The sequence below is a fragment of the Mesoplodon densirostris genome, chromosome 6 (assembly GCF_025265405.1).
Source record: "Mesoplodon densirostris isolate mMesDen1 chromosome 6, mMesDen1 primary haplotype, whole genome shotgun sequence".
NCBI classification, from domain to species: Eukaryota; Metazoa; Chordata; class Mammalia; order Artiodactyla; family Ziphiidae; genus Mesoplodon; species Mesoplodon densirostris.
This window is the reverse complement of record NC_082666.1, coordinates 10,283,451-10,303,031: the sequence shown is the minus strand read 5'-3', so window position 1 is coordinate 10,303,031 and position 19,581 is coordinate 10,283,451. Positions and strand designations below refer to the sequence as shown.

Here is a 19,581-nt window from a genome sequence, read left to right as displayed (position 1 = left end):
TATTTGGAAATCATCTAACAGAAAGCTCTGTAAAAAGGCAATCAGGGCCTCCCTGGTGGCGCAAGTGGTTGAGAGTCCGCCTGCCGATGCAGGGGATACGGGTTCGTGCCCCGGTCTGGGAGGATCCCATATGCCGCGGAGCGGCTGGGCCCTTGAGCCACGGCCGCTGAGCCTACGCGTCCGGAGCCTGTGCGTCCGGAGCCTGTGCTCCACAACGGGGGAGGCCACAACAGTGAGAGGCCCGCATACCGCAAAAAAAAAAAAAAAAAAAAAGGCAATCAGCTCTAAGCTAGATGTGGCATAGAAGTCATACTTCGGCTTCTGGTATGGACTTTGTGGCTGTGTGTATGGTGATCAAGTGGAGGTTCTAAGTAGACTGATTAATTCTGGTGCCTACAGAAAAATTTGTTTACATGTTTTTTTCCTATTAATTAGTTTATTAACTTTTAGAAAAATGCACACAAAATTAATGTCACTTTACTGTGCCAAATGCTTTATGTGCATCTTTTTATTTAATCCTCAACAACTCCGTGGCATATGTACTGTTACTATCACCATTTTATAGATGAAGAAGATGAGGCTCAGAGAGCTTAAAAAACGTATCTAAGTTTACATAGTTGGCCCATGGCAGAACTGGGAGGACTGGACTGCTGAGTCTGAAGCCTCCGACTCCTGCAAACCTAATCACTGCTCATCGATGTCCAATTGCCTGTTCAGTTGCTGAAACTGGTAGGGTGATGGAAAGACATAGGTTCAGTTCTTCTAACTGGTGCACTTTTATCCCAGGGGTACTTAAAAACTTGATTGGAGCCCTATAAATGGGTTTTCAGTTTAAAATGATAATTTAATATTAAGACGAACTTAAATATGCATTTGCCATGGTTTGTTTTCTTACCAATAATCTCTCAGTTGTGATAAACTAATGGCATTTTATTTTTCAGGTCCTAAACATGCAGCTTTCAGATGGAGGACAAGGAGATGTCCCTGTCGATGAAAACAAACTCCACGGTAAACCTGATAAAACCTTGCGCTTTTCCCTCTGCAGTGATAATCTGGAAGGAATATCTGAAGGTGAAGGGTTACTTCATTCAAGGAGTTGTGTGATTCAAGTAATATTTTGTTTTGTGTTCTTTAAAGGAGCCTTAAAAATTACAATTATGCCGGGCTTCCCTGGTGGCGCAGTGGTTGAGAGTCCGCCTGCCGATGCAGGGGACGCGGGTTCGTGCCCCAGTCTGGGAAGATCCCACATGCCGCGGAGCGGCTGGGCCCGCGAGCCATGGCCGCGGAGCCTGTGTGTCCGGAGCCTGTGCTCCGCAACGGGAGAGGCCACGGCAGTGAGAGGCCCGCGTACAGCAAAAAAAAAAAAAAAAAAAAAAAAAAATTACAATTATGCCACCTGTGCCTCTCACTGAGGAGAGTAATGAAGTTTGCCTCTAATGATCTTGAACAGTTGGCTGTAAAGATTGTTTCTTTGAATAAAATTGACATTGCAAGAGACCTTTGGTCATATAAAATGGAGACGATCTAAGTCTGCATTGAGACTTGAATAATACCGAGTTTTATTTCACTAGTATTAACATATACCAAAGCTTGTAGAGCTCCTTTAGAGGGATATAATGCATGTCTAAATGGAAAAAAAATGGACTCACTAGAATTTCAGGGTGTTGTGTATACTGCTAATGTTTTAATGAAGCAGAAAGATACAATGGAAGTAGGATAGGAATAAAAAAGAAAATGAAAAGGCAAGATTGTAAAGTGAGAGTATGTCACTCCATGCGCTAGGACAAGCTTTTTTAATGAAAAAGTTTCAATTTGACAAACATTTTAAAATAAACATAAATGGTAATAACTTTTCCTTTTTTTCTCACTTTTGAAAACATAAGTAGTGTACATTCGTTCTAGAAAATGAAGGAAAAATTGAACCATCTGTGACCTTACCATTCTATTAATAACAGTTAACATTTTGGTTTATTTATAGCAAAATTAGGCTTAGGCTGTTTTGTAACCTTTTTTTGTTTAACAATATAACAGTAACATTTCCCTATGTAATTTAGCATTCTTAAATAACATGGTTTTTAATGTCTATTTTCTTTAACTTCAATTGGGCATTTATCATAATTTATTTAAACATTCTTCTGTGATTACACATGTTGATTGCTTTCACTTTTCAGACATTATAAGAAGCACTGCAACAAGCGACCTTAGGTGAATTTTTGACTAGTTCCTTAGGATAAATTTCTAAAAGCAGAATTTCTGGCTTAAAGGGCGTGTTTATTTATAGGGCATAACAGCATTAAAAGCACTTTAATCAGTCTTTTTAGTCTCTTATCAAAGCATGAAAAATTACATGGTGGCTCATGACTGTCAAAAAAAGCTCACTCACAGTATAAACGTTTCTCTAGGTCCTTCAAATCGTTCTAATTCAGTATCCTCACTAGACCTGGAAGGGGAATCTGTATCAGAACTTGGAGCAGGACCTTCTGGGAGTAATGGAGTTGAAGCTCTACAGCTGTTAGAGCATGAGCAAGGTAAAGTGAGGTTGAATTCAGCTGTTCAAGCAGCAAAGAATTTACCTGGTTGCAGAATAAACAATCTGTTTCCATGTAAGTTGGCTGTGTTCAGTTGATTATGTAATGACCATTAAACTTGCATTTACTCATAGTTCCTTCAGTTCTTAAAAATGTGTTTAGTTGGCAATTCCCTGGCGGTCCAGTGGTTAGGACTCAGCAGTTTCACTGTGGTGGCCCAGCATCAGTCCCTGGTTGGGGAACTACGATCCTGCAAGCCTAGTGGCTTGGCAAAAAAAAAAAAATGTGTTTAGTTGCTAAGTGGATTATTCAGGCTAAAATTACATAGAATACTTAAAATGAATTGCTTGAATTCTGTAATATTTGTTATTTCAATTCTGTAATATTAAATTTTTAAGGGATACTAAGATAAATACGCAGAGCTCAAGGAACTTAGAATAGGGAGAGAATGGTACACAAATGATTAAAATTATCATAAAAGTGCTTTGGCAGTTCTGAGTGAGAAATACATGTGGTTGAAAGTGTAGGGAAAAGCTTATTGGGAGAAAATAGTAACCTCAAAGCCTGGCTGGCATTGCATTGGCTGAAACTAGAGATATTCTAGGTGAAGGAATAGTAGTATAAGCAAGTCAGGGAGGTGGGAAGCCATAGTACTTACTCAGGAACTGTCAAGTAGGGTCATAGCGTGAGGTAAGGATGAAAAGTACATGGATCCCTTTTGTGCTTTAGGAAGATTAATATGAAAAAGTCCTTTGGATTTGTCCATTTAAAGATCAGTGGTGGCTTTCACAGGAATGTTGAGGGCAGATGCCCTCAACTGGATTTGAGGCAGTGACTTTAGTGTGTGTAAAAATCACCTGGGGAGTTAGGGGGGAAAAAAAGACATTTCCCATGTCTCATTTCTAGAAATCCTGGATCAGTCTGTTTTTGGAAAGGAAAAGAGTATTGCCAATTGGGTTATGTGTAGGGTGAATAAAAGTAATGCTGTGTTTTTACTGGATCAGTTTGTCACTGTATTATTTAGGATTAAAATTTCTGCAGATAACAGAAACCTGAAATAATATTAGCTTAAGATAGAAAGAATATCACCTCTTTAACAAGCCGTCTAGGTGATTCTGATATGGGTGGTTGGCAGTCTACACTCGTGAATACTAGGTTAAGAAGTGAATGGGGACTTCCCTGGTGGTCCAGTGGTTAAGGCTTCACGTTTTTTGTTTTTTTTTGGTTTTTTTGGTATGGATTTATCTGTTAATTATTGCCACAATAATGCTATGTAACAAACCACCCCAAAACTTGGTGCCTTAAAACAATAAACTTTTTGTTGTTGTTGTTGTGGTACATGAGCCTCTCACTGTTGTGGCCTCTCCCGTTGCGGAGCACAGGTTCCAGACACGCAGGCTCAGCAGCCATGGCTCACGGGCCCAGCCGCTCCGCGGCATGTGGGATCCTCCCGGACCGGAGCACAAACCCGTGTCCCCTGCATCGGCAGGTGGACTCTCAACCACTGCGCCACCAGGGAAGCCCTGAACATTGATTTTTGCTCTCACGTCTGTGGGTCAGCCAGGTGGTGGTTCTGATTTGGACTGGGCTCATTCATGCATCTCTTGTCATCAGTGGTTGAGTAGGGAGCTCTGCTAATCTTAGCTGGGGGTCCGTTGGTCACTGGGGAGCTGGCTCATCTAGGATGACCTTTGCTTTGTTCCATGTGGTTCCTCATCCTCCAGCAGACTGGTTTCAGCTTGTCCTCATGAGAGAACCAAGGATGAGAGAGCAGAGGTTTCTAAGTTCTCTCTTGAGGCCTAACCTCACAACTGGCACACTTCCTCCTTAGCTTTTGGACAAAGCAAGGAACCAGGCCTGTGCAAATTCAGAGAAAGGGGAATATATCCCAATTCTTGACCAAAGTCACACTCTAGAGGACAGGGAGACAACTGATTGCATGGATGGCCCCAGTTAATTTACTGGAAGGGGGAGGACATATGCAGAGCTCAATTCAGAGAGGGAAAGAGTACATCCGTGAGGGAATAATTCAGTGTTTTAGTACTATGTGCTGAGTGTTAATGTTAAAATATGTAACTTGAAGTTCAAAGATAAAAAGGTCTTTAAAGTTGATATAAAAAATGATAGCTGTGCTACCATTTTTTAAGTGCTTAATTTTGTTTTTGATAGCTACAACCCAGGATAATCTCGATGATAAGCTAAGGAAGTTTGAAATTCGTGACATGATGGGACTGACAGATGATAGGGATATATCAGAAACAGTGAGTGAGACGTGGAGTACAGATGTCTTGGGAAGTGATTTTGACCCTAACATTGATGAAGATCGCTTGCAAGAAATCGCAGGTAACTGCTATTTAATGTCTCTGGAAGATTGCTGTTTATTCATATCCACCCACCCCTCATGGGAGGGAACTTCAGTGCTCTGACAAACATGGTGTGTATGTTAGCAGTAACTGGGAAACTGAGGTAATTGTATGTGACAAGGCATTTGTGTATTTCTTTTTTCTTTACTTAAATATAGGTAGTATTTTCCCCTGTCTACATTTAAGTGCCCCTCCCCCTGCAAAAAAAGAAAAAACAGTCTTTTGAATCAACTTCTTGTCAATTCTTGTTTGCAGGGCATAGTATATGTTCTTAGTCTGTGATTAGCATATTCTTCTTTTGAGACTAAACACCTTGCCTTAACATGAAAATTCTTACAGGTTATAGCCATAAAATCTTTCAGAATAATATGATACTGAGATTCTCTAAAAACTGAATTTACTTCTGGAAGGTTTAATTCAGTTCCAAAGAATGACCAGTTTTTTCTTTTTTTCTTTTTTTATACCAAGTTTATCGAGATACAATTTACATACGTTAAAAGTTACCCTTTTTAGGATATTATTCTGTCTGTTCTGAAAGATTCATACAGTCTTGTAGTCACCATCTTTATTTTCTTTTTAAATCATGGAACATTTCAAACAAATACAAGAGAGAACAGTATAATGAACACCATGTACCCATCACTCAGCTTCAACAATCACACATACACACATGGCCAGTTTTGTTTCATCTCTTCTCCCACCTTGTTATCCCCTCCCCCGATTATATAATCACAGGTTAATCAGGCAGGTTCCAGACATTATTTTATTTGTAATTATTTCATGATGCATCTTTATTTTCTAAATTTTTAAATTTAACTTTTATTTTATATTGGAGTAGTTGATTTATCAGTACAGTGTTGTCTTAGTTTCAGGTGTATAGCAAAGTGATTCAATTATACGTATATCCATTCTTTTTCAGATTCGTTCCCCATATGGGTTATTACAGAGCATTGAGCAGAGCTTTCTCTGCTGTACAGTAGGTCCCTGTTGACCATCTATTCCATATATGGCAGTATGCATATGCCAATCCCAAACTCCTAATTTATCCCTCCCCCCATCTTTCCCCCTTGGTAACCATGACGTATCTTTAAAAGTTACCTTTTACCAGTTTTTCCAAAGGTTCTTCATCTACTGAAATAAAATTGTTCTTTTATTAGGTTTAATCAGAAGTAGTGGAGCATTCTGAACCTTGAGTATTTTTCACACAGGTTTACAATAATGTTTAATCTTTCTATTTGTATTTTTAAGCAGTGTAAATAGATTTCTCAATTGGTTTTGCATTATTTTGTTCCAGATGTCAAAGTACAATAGTATTTTTCCTGGCAATGAGCTGTATTTGGGCAATAAGCTGTATTTGCAGTTGAATGAGTGCTACAGAGGAGATGTGAGTTTTCCTGCAAATATATTTTATTGCTCTGAATATGTGGCTAATGTGCCAGAAGAAAACATATTTGGCCAGTATAACTTTCTATGGTTAAATGTCTCTGTTTGAGTGTTTTTAATCCCTGAAGGACTAAAATATTAGAGAGATGTTAGGGACATGTAAAATTTGCTAAAAAGTCAAGATGAAAACTAGTTGAAATGACTTGTCCTAATGATCTGTGTTTTCTCAATGGAGACTAAGGTGAACAGTAGGAAACTGATGAAAAGGAGCTTGTGTTATTGTGACCAAAGTGGGAAATTTATGTTTTTAGTGGTGTTATTCATTGAAATTACTCTTTCCTTGGCTTCTTTCTTGTGAGTAGAGAGATTCTGTTAGCTTAGTGTTTGGCTTTTTTCCATCATCACTGCTCTTTCCCTGAGGACGTTTGTTAACCCTTTACTCCCTACTGGTTATACAGGTGCAGCAGCAGAGAACATGTTAGGCAGTTTACTGTGCCTGCCAGGTTCAGGGTCAGTGCTTCTTGACCCCTGCACTGGTTCTACCATATCAGAGACAACAAGTGAAGCTTGGAGTGTAGAGGTATTGCCAAGTGACTCAGGTTAGTATGCTGTCATTGTTTGCTTTTTGATTTGCACAGAAGTTTTAAATGTAAGGTATCCTAATTTCTATATTATGTACATTTTGTCAGATATACATTTGACAAGTATGAGGCCATCACATTGCTAAGAATTTCAAGTGGAAAATTAGTTCAGGGTATTTTCTGTCCATCAAGAAAAAATGCAGTGTTGGATGGCATAGGCTAAGATGGCAGGTGCTTTCTGACTCTGTTCAGTTACCTTGGAAGCAATCGTTAGTAAGTCATCAGGATTCTATGTGGGACATTGAGTTCAGTATCTCCCACTAACTTATCACAACCACTCTGAGTGGTTGGATGCCTGGTAAGCATGTTTAGATTTGGAGAACTTGACCCAAAGATACCTAATGTATTTTTGAAATGCATTGACATTGAGGCTCTGGAATCCTGAGAATTATTTTGTGCAGGATTATTATAAACATATATAAAGTATTTTGTACTTTCTCTTATGTATTGCATTTCTGCTTTTTTTCTGATTATGAATATAAATCCTTGTCTTCAACTAAATGTCAAGTACCAGAATGCAAATATAAGTAACTATATATCTGAATTACCTTCTTTTTGATTGCTTGGCTCAAGAATAATGAAGCAATCTTGATATGTGTTTTTTAATGTTACCACATTCAGACATGCTAACCTTTACATAAGGAGACGGTAGGATTAGCTCAGTATTGAACATCCATAGGAGTTATTTTTTAGAGAGTGGTTGATTTAATGCTAAGCTGTTCTGTATTCTCTTGTTTAGTTTACTTGTTAACCAATAGAATACTCTGTGAAATTAGTGATCTGGAAGCAGAGTTTTCATCTGTGCACAGTGAACTGACCTGTATTAGGATGAAAATCACAACCTCGACCTCTTTAACACTTGATCTAACAAACTTTGCTAACTGGCCCAGACTTAAAAGTCTATTTACACTGATTTCATTCATGCCCTGGTAGCTTTCTTCATCTGGGTTGCAAAAGCTGAAACTGTGATGTGCTAGTAGAATCACTAATGTGATACCTCACTTTTTCTGTTTAGAGGCCCCAGATCTAAAGCAGGAGGAGCGACTGCAAGAACTGGAGAGCTGTTCAGGACTGGGTAGCACATCTGATGATACGGATGTCAGGGAGGTCAGTTCCCGCCCCAGCACACCAGGCCTCAGTGTTGTGTCGGGTATGTCTGGCTTGTTTTAAGGAATAAGGATTTGAAGGTGTGTTCCCACCTCCCCATTTATAAAGTTGAGAGCAAAGAGATGTATTTTATTTAAGATCTGAGTAATTTCCAGGAAACTTATTTCTGTGGGACCTGACAACAATGAGAAGTTAATGTGTGCCGTTATAGAGCCTGTCAAAGTAGTTGACAAATGGTCTGTGTGTGTTCCCTCTATAACTCTGTCTGTTCTTGGTAGCCTCTGCTACTGTATTTAGACATCACATGATAATTCTGATTATGTTGTACAAATGAAGGTAAATATATTTAAGCAATTGTACAATAAAGGATATAATACCAAACAACTCACATGTAAAGAACTGAGACACAAAAAATGTGAGAATGTATACATTTCTCCAAACTTCATTTACTTTTTGTATGGTTATTTTGTTCTTGCTGTTTATTTTTTACCATTTTTTTTAAAGGCATAAGTGCAACCTCTGAGGATATTCCCAATAAGATTGAAGACCTGAGATCTGAGTGCAGCTCTGATTTTGGGGGTAAAGATTCTGTCACTAGTCCAGACATGGATGAAGTAACTCATGGTAAGAAGGGGAAATGAGAATGACTTTTAGAAATGATCACATCCATGTTGAAACTGGCAGCCTTTGACACATTGCTGGTGATAGTATCAACTGTTGCAGCACTTCAGGGTGTAGTTTGGCAATATGTGTGTAAGGCCTTAAAATAAGGTTCACATGCTAAATTTGGTTCAGTTAGCCCACTTTAGGAATCAGTCATAAGGAAACAGTTCCTGTATGGAGAAAGTCTTATGCACAAAGATGTTCTTCGTAATATTTATATTGGCAGAAAATTAGAACCAACCTAAGAACTGAAAAATAGAATGGCTAAGTGAATTTTGATGTAACCACTTATTAGAACTTATACAGCTATTTTTAAAATGCTTTAAATAATATGAAATAATTTGGAGAAATACCTAGAACATAATACCACTTGGAAATTTTATTTTTAAAGAATTTTATATATAAGATAATAAAATGTTAAAAAACCTATCCTAAAGAAAGCACTGGGAAGAAGTACCAGAGTGCTAGTAAGTAGTGGTTTTATATCTTGGGCACTGGGTTTGAAGTACTTTTTTTGTTTTGTTTCGTTTTTTACATTTTTGTTTATTCTAAACCAAAGTTTTTTATCCTCAACACTATGGACATTTTGGACCAGGTAATTCTTTGTTGTGGGGGCCTGTCCTGTGCATTGTAGGATGTTTAGCAGCCTCTCTGGCCTCTGTCAGAAGCACACCATCCCCCTCCCTCTCGTGCAGTGATGAAAACTAAAAATGTCCCCAGACATTGCCAAATGATCCCTTAGGGGGCAAAATAGCCCCAGCTGAGAACCACTGTTCTAAACCAGCAGTTTTCAAGTGTAGTGTCCATGGACCACTGAGGGCCCTTAAGACATTTCTGGGGGCTGGGGAGGTATGAGGTCAAAACTGTTTTCACAGTAATAAAAGGTTATTGTCCCTTCTACCATATTGACGTTGCAAAGGTGGGTAAATTTGCTGAGGCCTTAGCATGAAGCAAGGCAGTGGCACCAGACCAGACTAGCAGTCACTGTATTCTTCTCTCACAGTTTAAAAAAAAATTTTTTTTTTTTACCTATGAATGTCTTTGATGAAGTGGTAAAAATTATTTAATGCTATATCTCAACCCTTGAGTACATATCTATCTAATATTGTGAAGTAATAGGAGGTTCCCCTAACGCATTTCTGCTGCATTCTGAAATACGATGAAGTGTCTCAAGGAAAAGCACTTATGTGATTGAGTTGAGAGCTAACTAAGTAGCTGTTTTTTTTTCTTGTTTGTTTTTCATGAAATACCATTTTTACTTGAAAGAATGACAAACTGTAGTTATTCGTACTTGGATATTTGGCAGGCATTTCTTGAAAATTAACAAAATGAGCCTGTCATTTCAAGGAAAACAACTGACAGGACAGAGTGTGTTGCCAATGATAAAATCCAAGCTTACAGATAAAAATTAGAATTTTGGAAAACTCGTGTCTACCTCCACGAGCTTGACAACTTCCTGCTATTTAAAAACTTTTCTGGTGAGATTGGTGGTGATATCAAGAATGTCATTTTTTTTGATGTTACATGATGAAATGTGTCAACATTTGGAAGATCTGCATATCTAATTGAACCAGTATTTTCCAGATGATCAGTGTATGATGTTACAAAATCATGCTTGGGTAAAAGATCCATTTAAAGTGCAAGACAGACCAATTAAATTTTAACGTAGCAGAGTACAAAAAGTTCACTGATTTGGTTTCAGATTCCAAATGGTAGCTAATCTTTAAAAAACTACTACTTAGCAAGATTTGGTAGAGTATCAAAGAATAATATCCACAATTTTCTGAAAAGGCTGTTAAAATATTGTCTCTTTGCTACCTGCATATCTTTGTGAGATCAGCTTTTCTTTATATATACTTTAACCAAAACAACATGTGCAACAGATTGAAAGCAGAAGCAGATATGAGAATCTAGCTGTGTTCTATAAAGTTATACATTGAAGGATTGCAAAAATGTAGAAGTGTCACTCTTCTGGTTTATTACTTTGGAAAATATAATTATTTTTCATTTAAAAGGGTTATTTGTGTTACCATTTAATAAGTATATTTAAATGAATTAATGTAAAATTTTAATATAAAATTTATTAAAAGTTTAAAATTTTTATTTATATATTCTTTTCAGTTTTAATTTCTAATATGGTAAATATCATTAGACATAACCAACATAAGTAAGCTTTTAGGGTCAAAAAATTTTAAGAATGTAAAAGTGTCCTAAGACCAAAATTTTGAGAACTGATATTCTAAGCTATCTTTCATAATGATACACTATTTCTCATTTTTTAAAATGAAGGTAATTATAAGACACAGAACAAAAGGAAAATCAAATGGCAAAATAGTACTATTATTCATTATCAAAAAAGAGCTCAGACTCAAGAAGCTTAGTGGAATGGTTTCTTTTATATATTTGTAAGTTTTAGTCTCTGCATATTTTTATATCTCTGATTTTGGTTGTTTGTAGACATATGCTTAGAGGAGTCATCTTTTACTCTGTAGTTTTAAAATATTGTACTTTAGAAGTTCAAGTTTGTTTTGTAGTATAATGTAGTATTGCTAATTTTTAAAATAAATTTATTTATTAATTTATTTATTGGCTGTGTTGGGTCTTCGTTGCTGCGCAAGGGCTTTCTCTAGTTGCGGCGAGCAGGGGCTACTCTTCGATGCAGTGTGCAGGCTTCTCGTTGCGGTGGCTTCTCTTGTTGCGGAACACAGGCTCTAAGCGCATAGGCTTCAGTAGTTGTGGCACATGGGCTTAGTTGCTCCACAACATGTGGGATCTTCCCGGACCAGGGCCTGCATTGGTAGGTGGATTCTTAACCACTGCACCACTAGGGAAGTCCCGTATTACTCATTTTTGTTACGAGTTCTCTTATAAATTGTCTTTTGCTGAGAGCAATATTAGAATTTCAAATTTTACAACTTTTTATTTATACTCCTTCTATAGGTAGTATTGCCCCTATTTTTATAGGTGGAGGGAAGGTGAGATTCAGGGAACTTGTGACATTCTGAAAATTTTGATGATTTACATCTTCTGACTCTGCTCTTTGCATTAACCATAGTACAGTTTGGCCATTAGAAGTAATAGGCAGTGGATGCTAGACTACTTAAATGTAATTAAAATCCATGTAAATATGTAGATAAAAACATAAAATGAATTTGAGGTAAGCAGAATATGCTATTTATTAGATCATGTTTTTTCTGATATGCCCCTCAAGTTGTAATTGGTCAAAATGGAAGACTGTGGAAGAGAACCTTTGTCACAGTGTTGAAACTCCTACTGAGTCATGAGTTCTGACCTGGTCACACAGTTTGCCCATCTCTTTTAGGTGCCCACCAGCTGACCTCTCCTCCTTCTCAGTCAGAGTCTCTCCTTGCCATGTTTGATCCACTGTCTTCACACGAAGGTAAAGTAGTCAAATGAACTTTTTGACTCTTGTTTTATCATGGACAGAAGAACAAAACCAAAACCCTTTGTTCGTGCCTTTGTTGGACTTTGCTGTCTCAGCTGCAGACTTTTTTTCTGTGTTCCAGGGGCTTCTGCTGTAGTAAGGCCAAAGGTTCACTATGCCAGGCCATCGCATCCACCACCAGATCCCCCAATCCTGGAAGGAGCTGCAGGAGGAAACGAGGCCAGGTTGCCAAACTTCGGTTCCCATGTCTTAACTCCAGCTGAGATGGAGGCATTTAAGCAAAGGCATTCTTACCCTGAGAGATTAGTCCGCAGCAGGAGCTCTGATATAGTGTCTTCTGTCCGGCGACCTATGAGTGACCCCAGCTGGAACCGACGTCCAGGGAATGAAGAGCGAGAACTCCCCCAAGCCGCAGCCATTGGTGCTACTTCTTTGGTGGCTGCACCTCATTCATCATCTTCATCCCCGAGTAAGGACTCCTCAAGAGGAGAGGTATGGGACACAGGCCTTGTAGAAGTACTTGCTAATTATGGTCAGCTTTAGTGTTCCATCTGCCTAGTTCTCTTGATACCTGAAATTAATGTGGAATATATAAATCTACGATGAAGGGTGGACAGTAGTCATGATTAAAGGTGATTTGTCAATCCTATATGTCCACGACCGTAACCCATAAAAAGCCTTTACTTTGGTTTTGTAATAACGTATCTTGCATTTTTATAATACTTTTAACTTTCCTCCAAGTATCTCATTTAAACCTCACAGTTTCCTTCAGAAATGGTTAGAGGAAGTACTTTTTTTCTTTTTTTTCCAGTGCGTTATTATTTTTAATTTTGAAACAATCACAGAGTTACTAAAAAGTTGGAAGTAGATACAAAGAACCTCCCCCGCAACCATGTAAGAGTAAGTTGCCAACCTGATGCTCCAGTGCTCCATCACCTATGAATACTTTAGTGTAAGTTTCCTACAAACAAGCACCTTCCCCTATGCGTCATAGTACAACCATCAACATCAGGAAATTAAAATTCATACATTAATAATAATGTATCAGGGCTTCCCTGGTGGCACAGTGGTTGAGAATCCGCCTGCCGATGCAGGGGACACGGGTTCGTGCCCCAGTCCGGGAGGATCCCACATGCTGCGGAGCGGCTGGGTCTGTGAGCCATGGCCGCTGAGCCTGTGCGTCCGGAGCCTGTGCTCCGCAACGGGAGAGGCCACAGCAGTGAGAGGCCCGCATACCACCAAAAAAAAATAAATTAATTAAAAAAATAATGTATCAATACATTAATGATAATTCTCATACCCCATTCATGTGTCTCCTGTTGTCCCAGTAACATTCTTTATAGTGAAAGGATCCCATTCAAAATCACATCTTGTATTTAGTTGTCATGTCTTTTTAGTCTTTCTTTCTTTTTGGCTGCATTGGGTCTTCATTGTTGCGCGCTGGCTTTCTCTAGTTGCAGCGAGCGGGGGCTTCTCTTTGTTGTGGAACACGGGCTCTAGGTGCGCAGGCTTCAGTAGTTGTGGCACGCGGCCTCAGTAGTTGTGGCTCGCGGGCCCTAGAGCGCAGGCTCGGTAGTTGTGGCACATGGGCTTAGTTGCTCCGTGGCATGTGGGATCTTCCTGGACCAGGGCTCGAACCCGTGTCCCCTGCATTGGCAAGCGGATTCTTAACCACTGCACCACCAGGGAAGTCCCTTTAGTCTCTTTCAGTCTAGGACGTTTCCTCAGTTTCTCCTTGACTTTCACGACCTTTATACTCTTCTTAAAAATTTTATTTATTGGGCCTCCCTGGTGGCGCAGTGGTTGAGAGTCCGCCTGCCGATGCAGGGGACACGGGTTCGTGCCCCGGTCTGGGAGGATCCCATATGCCGCGGAGCGGCTGGGCCCGTGAGCCATGGCCGCTGAGCCTGCGCATCCGGAGCCTGTGCTCTGCAACGGGAGAGGCCACAACAGTGAGAGGCCTGCGTACGGCAAAAAAAAAAAAAAAAAAATTATTTATTTATTCATTCATTCATTTATTTATTTTTGGCTGCATTGGGTCTTCGATGCTGTGTGCGGGCTTTCTCTAGTTGCAGTGAGTGGGGGCTGCTCTTCATTGCAGTGCACGGGCTTCTCATTGTGGTGGCTTCTCTTGTCGCGGAGCATGGGCTCTAGGCGCGCAGGCTTCAGTAGTTGCAGCATGCGGGCTCAGTAGTTGTGGTGCACGGGCTTAGTTGCTCTGCGGCATGTGGGATCTTCCCGGGCCAGGGCTAGAACCCATGTCCCCTGCATTGGTAGGCGGATTCTTAACCACTGCACCACCAGGGAAGTCCCTATACTCTTGAAAGTTACAGGCGTTATTTTCTAGAATGTCCCTCAGTTTGGGTCTGCTTGATATTTTCTCATGATTAGATTCAGGTTATTCATCTTAGGCAGGAATATCACTAAAGTGACACTGTGTTCATTTCACTGCATGCTGCTAGGTAGCACACAATTTAAATTTGTCCCACTACTCTGGTGTTCACTTGGATCGTTTGATGAAGGTGTTGTCTGCCAGGCTTCACTACTGTAAGTTACTCTTTTCCCCTTTGTAATTAATAAGTATTTCTGGGAGGAGAGAGGACGTTGAAAATATGTAAATATCCTGTTCTTTCTCAAATTTTAAATTTATCCACTTATTAATCATATCTATGGTCTCATGATTTTCTATTTTTAGTCAATGGGTTTGTTACAGCCATTTATTTTGAAGCTCAGTTGTCCCTGATTTGGCCAATGGTCACCCCTTCAAGCTGGCTCCTGTGTTCTTTTGACATTTGGTTATCTTTCTTTGAGTATCTCTCTGCTTTCTGAAACAAAATTTTATAAGCTTGTATTGTATTGTGTCTGCTTTAGTCCTGGAATCAGCCATTTCTCCAAGGAGCCCTTGTTCCTTTTAGTAGAAAATGGCTTTTAGAAATCAGGATCTGGCTATTAGGTGTGCTCTTTGCTGTAGAGGTGTAGCTGCTCCCAGGACCTCTCAGTTGACAGAGCTAGGGAGAGAGAGAGTGTGTGTGTGTATGTGTGTGTGTGTACATGCACATTTACATGTGTATTTATTTCTATATCTTTCTCTTTATATGTATAGAACCATTTCCAGTCTAAAAACAACAGAATTCATTTCATCTTCCTTCCATTCCATATTTGCAGTTCCCTTCTCCAGCAGTGAGAAGACTGCTTTCATTATTCTTCATGTATGTACTTATTTGATCAGTCCCCCTGTAATCCCGTCCCCACCGCTGAACCCTCCCTGGATGCCATTCCTCTGCTTAGGTTCTGATATCCCATTCACATGGATGCCCTTAGAGAAGGTATTTTTAGTTCCAGTTTTGTAGATGAAAAAATAGAAATAAAATGATTTGCCTAAAGTCACATGATAGGTTAGTAAAGGAATTACAGTCCCTGCCTTTTGACATGTGGTCTTAATAATAACTCATTATAACTGGTGATCAAAACATGAACATTGAAGTTGGTCAGATCTAGGTTTGAGTCCCGGCTGTGCCCCATACAGTCTGTATAACTTTGGGAAGATGAGGAGATAACCTTCTTTAGCCTCATATTTCTCATCTATAAAAAGGGCTTAGTAATAGTATTTATCTCTTAAGGCTACTGTGAAGTTTAAATGAGATAATATATGTCCTTACGTTCAGTGTTTGGCACACAGTACATACATAGTTTTATTATTAATATTACTGATACCATCTTTACTACCCCTCTAGATTTTATGTGCATTGCATTTACTCATCCCATATGAGTATTTATTGAGTGCCTACTCTATGCTAGACTCTGTATTAAGCTTTTGGTTTACGGACAGTAATGAGATAGTGCCTACCCTCAAGTGATCCATCATAGTCTGGTGCTTGAAAGGAATACATCCCTGTTCCAGAAGTTGCCTGTACAACAATAAGAACAGTTTTGCTTTGAAGAAAAACTAGTGGTTTTTGTATTTCACAGACTAACTAAAATCCTTTTCATAGTAATTTATCCTGCTGTCCAACTCCAAATAAAGCATCAAACTTTTTCTACAGACTGAAGAACGCAAAGATAGCGATGATGAGAAATCAGACAGGAACAGACCTTGGTGGAGAAAGCGTTTTGTTTCTGCCATGCCCAAAGGTAATTTTATAAAATATCAGAATGTGATATCAGCAACAAGAAGTAAAGCCCCAAAATCTCTTTCAGAGAGCCAAAATCTGACCTCCTCCGTGAGGCCTGTGGGGCCTCAGTTTCTTGCTGTTTTGAGGGTATGGGAAATGATTTCACTCAGGTGGATGCTAAGGTACAGCTTTGGAAGTGACAGTTCCTGTTCTTTGCAGGAAGTGGCAGTGGTTTCATAAATGAAAGGCAGGTCACGGTTGTTTAAATATCATATACCATTGAAGTTAAATACATAGGACTTTTGACATACGTATTGCTAACAATTATTTCAGGAAAAAGGGATGCTATTAGTAAACAAACATTGAAAATTTATCCTTTACATTCCTGGAATAAACTTAAGCTTCTTATGTTTATGTTCATTGAGAATGATAATACCCTGAATATGAGTGTTTATTCTGGAATGCAGTTGTGTAGAATTGTTTGCTTTTCTTGTGAATAGCCTGACATCCTAACAGTAGGTATTGAAATTTGAGTTGGCAAAAGCATCTCTTCCAGGAAGGAGAGATCATGCAGGATTAGGGGGAAGGGCTTCCTCCAAAGGCCTCTTCTCGGCACTCTTCTCGGTGCTCAGGAGTCGAGGAGCACCGCGTTCACGCCAGACTCAAGCCCACTTTAGGAGGAGAGACTGAGGCTCAGAGCTTTGAATGTGTCGTGTTTTGAGCAGAGGTTAAGAGGCAGTGGTTTTGATTCAGTCCCAATAGATTCCTGTTAAATCATTCTTCCTGTGGCAGATGACCCCAAAGCAGATTCTGGAAGCTTCTTTAAGCACCTTCAATGCTATTTTAAGAATGATTATCAGTTGACACTCGGGATTTCTTAGCTTTTAAACTTTTCACCTTCCTTCCACTTAGAAATGTTGGCACACCAGTTAACTCCAGAATGACTGCTGTCTTCCGAGTAGTGCAGTATGTTATATGTCACACTACTGACTTTATTTAATTTCCAGCTCCTATACCATTTAGAAAGAAAGAAAAACAAGAAAAAGACAAAGATGATCTGGGGCCTGACAGATTCTCAACACTCACAGGTTTGTAGACCCATGGACTTCCTGGCTCCTTCATTCCCAGAGCACATATTTCATAACACTTTTTCTTGGGTGCCATAAGCGTTGCCTTCTTAGAAGAGTGTGTCTGTGTGTGTACAGTGGGGAGTATGTTCTTCATAGCTCTGTGGTTTCCAGTTGGCGGCCACAGTGAATCTCAGTGCGCTCTTCCTGCAGACCACCACCACCATCATCATCCTCATTATCATAACTTCTGTTTATGATGAGGCCCCTGATCCTGAGCCTCTAGGCCTGCCCTAGAACCCGACATTTTAGTGGGATGATGACACACAGTGCCTTTTAGGAAAGTGTGGTGATGGTTTTAGTGCTATGCATGCCATATCTTTGGATCATTGACTGAATAGTTTTCTTTAACGTTGATCGTAGAATTCTAAATTTATTTCCATCTGTAGTTCTTGATTATTCAGGATCATTGTGAAATTCTATTTTACCTAATCATTTCCTTTTTTCGTGATAAGTGTTCAAACAATATCGTAAATTTATAAACTTTACCAATTTTTTACAGCTTGAATCATTTTAACATTGCTATCTGACCCAAGGAAAATACAACTAGGGGTTGGGTTCTTGCCTCATTCAGCACTTGTATTTTTGCAGCTTCTTTTTGGCATATTATGAATGAACACCCTAAAAGGAAAAAGTATGAGAGGTAGTGTTGATGACCCAACCTTGAGTTTGATAGCTGTATACTGTCTCCAGTGACTGAAGAACGTCCAGAGGGAAATTAATTTCTCACCTCTCTTTTTCTTGTCTTGATTTTAAATTATGTTATCCTACTAAGGTAAAATGAAGACTTTTATTTTAAAATGGGATAGGTTTCAAAAGAACATCCTCCTCAAAGAGCTCAGTGTAGTACAGGTAGAATCCCATTTCAGTGCATAGTTATTGTCATGTCTAGTTCTAAAATAAATGTAGATGTTTCCATGTCCTAGTGTACATCCCTGTTTATTTGATGAGGTGACTTGCCTGGAATAAAGGGTTTTAAACAGCAGGAGCTGTGCTTTCAGGCCAGGTTCCCTGCTGAGAGCAGTCAAACCTATCTCATTCAGTCAACAAATGCTTGTTGAACATCTGACTCATGCCAGGCACTGTGCTAAGTGTGGTAGGTGTTCAGTCAAATCACACATGACTCTTGTTCTTTAGGGACTTACAGCCTGATTCAGAAGCAGTGGAAAGGCATCCTTTCGGCAAGATTTTTATGTTTTCTTACCATGCTCCTGGCTTTAGAACACCACCACCATTCACAGAGTAGAATGCTCTTAATAGAATCTCAGGTTTTCAAAATGTTGAATTAATAACTTTGGAGAAGTTTTATTTTTTTACTCGTTTCTTTGGGCAATACATTTTTCTTAGTCCTTGGTGCCTAGATTGTAAGCTAAGTAGAGTAAGTTTTTTTCCATAAAATATTTCATTTTGTTTGTGTTTGATTCAAGCGGTTTAGCTTCCCTACGGGTGCAGAAATTTCTACCCACTCCTAATTAATGACCCAAAGAAAAGTATCATTAAGTCAATTTTTTAAAATGTTACGAGAGGGAATTTCTTAACAGTCTGTCCATAATCTTGCCGCCTTAATTTTCTTTTTTTCATGTTTTCTCCCAATCTTTCCTTATCTATACCTGGCTTTTCATGATGAAATCAGAGTGTGTATGTAACTTTGTATTCTTTTACCACATGTTATTTCATAAACCCTGTCCCAATTTCTGCTTGACATAGTTGGTTTTTTAATAATTTTTATTGGCTCTGAGATCATCTATCATTTTATTGTGGTGTGAACATTCTCTTGCTTTTCGATATTTAAATTGTATCCATTTTTTTTTTACTATGAAAATACTGCTCACAGCTTTGTATGTATAGCATTTTTTCTCTATTTTAATTGTTGTCCTCAGGTAAAATTTTTAAGAACGGTGTTACAGAAATAAAAGTTATAAGCAACGTGATTGCTTTCACTATGTTTAACCCTTTTTTAGAGCCCTCAACAGCACTCAAAACCAATAGCAAAAAAAAAGATTTTGTAATGATAAAGGTTTTATCAGTTTACATTTTGAAGAAGATCAGATTTTATTAGGACTCTATTATCATGCATTCAAACATCATTGTAGCAGAAAGATTATATCATTTTGGAAATCGTTTCTCCCTACAGTTTACCACAATTTTACGGAGACACGAACACTACATATTTTTTTCATGGAAACAAAAGAAGAGCCTATGAGCATACTACTTAACCTCTTTCTACCTTGATTTCTTCTTCTTAAAAATG

At 38.9% G+C, this 19,581-nt stretch overlaps 1 protein-coding gene across 6 annotated transcripts in view; it reads left to right on the top strand.

The window, feature by feature from the left end:
- GAPVD1 (GTPase activating protein and VPS9 domains 1) overlaps positions 1–19,581 on the top strand; it is a 70,746-nt gene that overhangs the window by 36,874 nt on the left and 14,291 nt on the right. For 3 of the 6 annotated variants that reach the window (XM_060100551.1, XM_060100550.1, XM_060100552.1), the window contains 10 exons: positions 942–1,071; positions 2,403–2,528; positions 4,698–4,871; positions 6,733–6,873; positions 7,931–8,065; positions 8,527–8,646; positions 12,008–12,085; positions 12,213–12,583; positions 16,135–16,222; positions 17,211–17,291. In XM_060100551.1, coding sequence (XP_059956534.1) covers positions 942–1,071; positions 2,403–2,528; positions 4,698–4,871; positions 6,733–6,873; positions 7,931–8,065; positions 8,527–8,646; positions 12,008–12,085; positions 12,213–12,583; positions 16,135–16,222; positions 17,211–17,291 — 1,444 coding nt within the window. The remainder of the gene's footprint in view (positions 1–941; positions 1,072–2,402; positions 2,529–4,697; positions 4,872–6,732; positions 6,874–7,930; positions 8,066–8,526; positions 8,647–12,007; positions 12,086–12,212; positions 12,584–16,134; positions 16,223–17,210; positions 17,292–19,581) is intronic. The other 3 variants (XM_060100553.1, XM_060100555.1, XM_060100554.1) reach the window with 3 other exon arrangements.